General features: G+C 60.1%; 1 protein-coding gene across 1 annotated transcript; it reads right to left on the bottom strand.

The window, feature by feature from the left end:
* Positions 1–429: 429 nt before the first annotated feature.
* On the bottom strand, positions 430–4195 carry LRRC73 (leucine rich repeat containing 73). The gene is made up of 7 exons (XM_017675371.3): positions 4067–4195; positions 2973–3943; positions 2204–2364; positions 1749–1871; positions 1307–1407; positions 944–1166; positions 430–772 (listed from the first exon to the last, which is right to left on the bottom strand). Exons 2-7 carry the CDS (start codon positions 3242–3244, stop codon positions 702–704), a joined length of 951 nt encoding a protein of 316 aa, XP_017530860.1. The 5' UTR covers positions 3245–3943; positions 4067–4195; the 3' UTR covers positions 430–701.
* Between the last annotated feature and the right edge of the window lie 427 nt (positions 4196–4622).

Genomic DNA, 4622 nt, shown 5'->3' with positions numbered 1-4622 from the left:
TGGCCTAATTTGTCTATTAATGACCTTCCTTCTGTCAGTATTCCCAGTCCTAGTCATGGCCTAGTCTCTGCCAGTTAGTGACTCTCCCCTGCCCCACTCTGCCTGGAGCTTCTTGGGGCACTGCAGGAGGCAGTGGGAGTGGGTGTAGCCTTGCCAGGGCCAGAGTTTCTCCTTGAGGGTCAGTCCAGGCCAACTCTGGAGGTGGGCTCTTTACCTTAGTTCTAGTCCTTACAGGGCCTGTGTTAGGTGTCGGCTAAGAACCCCAGGTCCTAGAAGTCGGAGACCTGAGCGAGACCCGTGAGACACTTGGGACCCGTGGAAGCTACGTAGAGCTTAGGCCATGAAGCGGCACTGTCCCCTAGTGGTGTCTCGTGGTAGTTCCAGTTCTTCCCCTACTGCCAGCCCCAGTGACCACAGCCACACGCCAGGTTGTAGAGTTCATAAAATCTCTTCCGAGACAGCGGGCTGCAGCCAGAGCTGCCAGCAAGTCCAGAGGCACCGCCTTGGGTTCAAGTGCCCCAAAGGCTGTTGCTCAGTCACAGCTTCCAGAGCCTCCCACCACACTGCCACGAGCTGCCAGAGCCCCAGGCACTTCCCACTCCTCCCCCCGCCCTCCCCAAGCCCCAGGGCCTGGGCCTGGCCCTGACATCTGGGGCAAAGTGCTGGGACAGACAAATGTACTGATGGGCCCAAATGGAGAGTCACATCTCGGTCTCTGCCAACAGACTGTCCCCTAGTCCTGATGTCATTAGCACCATCTGAGAGCTGGGATCTGTGGAAGGGCAGAAGGGCAGAAGGGTATTCAGACCACCATTCACCATTCATTCCTCCACTGGGGACCACAAATAGGTGAGAGGTGGCCTAGGCTTCCCACACCCACTCATCCTTGGGGTCTCAAGCCACTTTCAGACATGGATATATGATCAACCTTGAGGGCTCTTACCACCGGGGCACATCCAGGAGCTGCTGCCCCTCTGGTGGGCAGCAGGCTCCTGCCTTCTCTCTCGTTCCTGGGCATCACCAGCCCCTCCTTTCACCTCCTCCTCCTCCTCCCCCTCAGAGAGGAGGTCACAGATCTGCTGCTGCAGCTCTGGGCTAATGCTGTTCTCAGCCAACACCAGGCTCCGCAAAGCTGTGGGGTAATTTTCTACCATGTCCAGCAGGGTCTGAGGTGGGGAAGAGTGTGGAAAAGGATGAACACAGGGTGCCTCCTCAGCCGCAATATGCCACCCCTTTGGTATGTCCCCAGGCACACCGGCTAACCTCCACTCCAACCCCTGGTCCATCCCCAAACATGAAGACTCACCTGAGCTGACTGGTTAGTGAGCCCTGTGCCCTCCAAGTCTAGGACCTCCAAGGTGCGGCTGGAGGCCACGGCCACAGCCAGCATCCCTGCCACGTGGTCACCTGGGGAGAGAGCACATACTCATCTGCATTTAAACTCAGGCCTGCTAACCCTTCCTCCCACAGCTTTCCCCATTGCTCCAACAAACTTAGACCCACCCCCAGGCCAGAAAGCATTTAGGATTGGTAGGCAGCCAGGATGGGAGCACTGTGATTGGTGAGTGAATGGGTGGTAACAGAGGCTTTGATGTACCTGTTGGTCATCTGTTCCTCCACAGAGGTGGCTCCTTTACTACCTTCCAGAACCCACTCCCTGACCTTCTGCCCCTCCAGTGTGGGGGTTACCAACTGATAGTCCCAGTTTCTTGGGTGGGGGAATCACAGGGGGCTTTCTTGAGCCTCACCTAGGGGATTGTAGTCCAGATTGAGGACGCGGACCTGGGAGCTGTGGGCCACAGCAATGGCAAGGCGGCTCCAGCCCTTAGGGGTGATGCCAGGGTTGGCACTCAGTGTTAGCTCCTTCAAGCCTGGGGAGTACCAGGGATGGAGGTCAGGCTCTCCTCAAGTCGTCCCCATTACCCTGGCCCCACCCTACTCTGGCAGGCAGTGGCTGGGAGCCATCCCACCCTCCACCTCTGAGCTCCAGGGCCATTAGAGACCCGTACCTTCCCTGCCCACCACAGCCTGGAGGCCTGAGTCTCCATACTGCTCAGCCCCCAGTGTTTCTCCTTCCTGACAGGGTTTAAAAAGCATTGTACGCATACTGTCAGAGCCCTCAACTTTCGGCTATGCTCCCTGCCCTCTGCACTTAACTCTTCAAGGCCATACCAGCTCATACCCTCCGCAGGACCCTGCTCACCAGACTTGGCTCCATCTGGGGGGAGGAGGCCACAGATGAGGTTGATGGCTTCATCACCCAGCATGCAGTCCCCCAGGTCCAGAGCCACAAGGGCAGGGTGCAGGGCCAGGGCTGGGTTCAGCAAGGCCAGCCCTGCATCTGTCAGGGGACTCCCATGCAGGCTGGTGGTGAGACCAGAGAGCAGAGGTTACTGCTTTCATCGGCCCTCTCTGTAAGGGGAAGAGGCACCCTCCTTTATGGGAGCCCTAGAGTTGAGGCGGGCACTCAGTAACAGCATTTAGGAGAGGTCTTGGGAAGGGAGAAAGAAAATTCTAGATTTTAAAGGAGTACAGGCAGAAGGGGAGTCTGGTTTCTTTTCTGGGGCAGGGACTGGGATCCAGGACAGAGAACAGAGAAAGGGTGGTGGATTGGGATTCTTCAGTGAGCAGAATGTAGGGGAAGGGGTCCAGTCTGAAGGAACTATTCGCTCTGGGGAATATTCCGCGAGAAGTTACTGCGGGTGATTAAGTAGTGAGGTACATACGCCTTTTCAGAAGGGGGTGGTATCCCATCTCATTTGGCGTGGGGCTGCGTGTGCAAAGTCCGCAGATGAGATAGATGCTTGGAGGGCATTGTGGAGGCATGGGCAGAGGGATGAGATGTATGTATAGGGCGAGATGGTAGGTGAGTGGAAAGACAGGTAAAGGAAGGAGTGCGGACGAATAGGAAGTGGCGGAGGGCGAAAGGAGGGATGCAGGGCCCGGGACCGCTTGCGAGGGAGTGCACTCACAAGAGGGACTGGATGGAGCGGTTGGTCCGCAGCGCCTCCGCCAGCTGCTTGATGCGACTAGGGCTGGAAACGACACCCAGGTTAAGGTTGAGCTGCGCCAGGGACGCGGCCCCGGCCAGGGCCCTGCAGATGCGGCCGAAGTCGCGGTCGCAGAGGCGACAGCCGCGCAGTGAGAGCAGGCGCACGGCGTTGTCGCGCAGGCCGCGGCAGATGTCCCGCACCTCGGCGCCTGACAGCGGCTCCCCTGAAATCTGGATTGAGCTGGGCAGCATCGCACCCACGACTGGGCCTCCCGGGTGGGGGTCGCGGCCGGTGCCGCGGCCGAGGTTGGCGGGGGCGGGGCCGGGGCTGGGGTCGCGGACGGAGCGGGGGCAGAGGAGGGGACAGAGGCGCAGGCGGAGGCGGCGACGAAGAGAGCCTGGGCCCCGGTGGGAGCCGGCCGGTGTTGCGGATTCGCCGAGGTCACCGGCCGGGCTGAGACCGCGCGGTGCAGGGGCCGGAACGAACCGTGCGGTCCGTGTCTGGGCGGAGGGCCGGGTGCGCGATCTGGCGCCGGGCGGACGCTGCTCTGCGCTTGCCCTCCTTCCTCGCGGTTACGGCAGAGGCTCAGGGGCCTCGGCTTACGACCCGCGGCTCCGGTCTTCGCTCGGAGGCTACATCCACTCCCTCCCTTCCTTCAGCCCGGCTTCCCTTACCGCCCCGCAGGGAGAGCCCGAAGTGGGAAGGCGGGCAGCAGGTAGCGGGCAGCCGGTGGCAGCTCTGGCTTCCGCTCCTAAGCCTGAACGAGCGGCGGGTTCCCATAGCAACGGTCGCGTCACTGCCGCTCGCCCCGCCCCCTGCCCGGCCTAGGCTTTAGAGGGCCCGACAGGTTTGCGCCGAGTGGTTCACGAGTTGTGGGGACGCTCTTCTGGGTGGTCGTGGGGCCGACAACAGGCATAAAGTAGGTGGCAGCGTTGAGGTCTGGGACAGATCTGAGGGGGAAGGGGAGAATGGAGGCATGTCAACAGGGAGATGGCGTTTGAGACTATTACCGTGTTCTTTGCCATTCTTGTGTCGTTCCCAATTCCTAAGGACCAGACCCCAAGTTCCCTCACCTGGATCCTAGGGGCGCACGGTCGCCGCGTTTGGAAGTCCCCTGGGCCTCTTAATCCAGGCCTCGCCCCAACCCCTCGACGAGACGCAGGGTGTGCGGTGATTCCAGCCTGCGAGAGCTTCCCCGCGCGCCCCTTACCAAGATGGCGGCGTCGCAGCGGGGGCCCAGGGGCCACGGCCGGGCAGCGGCGGCCTGGGCTGCTATGCATAGCGATTCCCAAGGGGCCCCCGGGGCAGGGGAACAGCAGGTACATGAAGGGTGCTGGTGTCCTACGTAGGGTACGTCTGATACCCTGAGCTGTTCAGTACTCATGAAATTGGGGTGGCCCAATGTGTGTGTGGGATGCTGGAAATGTCAGCATCAGCGACGTGGAGTGCCAGGGAAGTGGGCCGTGGCTTTCAGCAAAGGTACCACTGCTTGGTGCGAGCAGTGCTGTTAGAATTTTGTTGACTAGTGCTGGTGTGAGGGTCTCCCATAACAAATGGTCACGTAGGGCAAATGAAGGGCAAGTCTTTCTTGTCCCTTAATTAGGAAGAAAAGATTGCAAACTCAGATTT

Source organism: Manis javanica, chromosome 16 (genome assembly GCF_040802235.1).
Source record: "Manis javanica isolate MJ-LG chromosome 16, MJ_LKY, whole genome shotgun sequence".
Taxonomy (NCBI): Eukaryota; Metazoa; Chordata; class Mammalia; order Pholidota; family Manidae; genus Manis; species Manis javanica.
The sequence above is the reverse complement of the archived record's forward strand: the minus strand, read 5'-3'. Positions and strand labels throughout refer to the sequence as shown.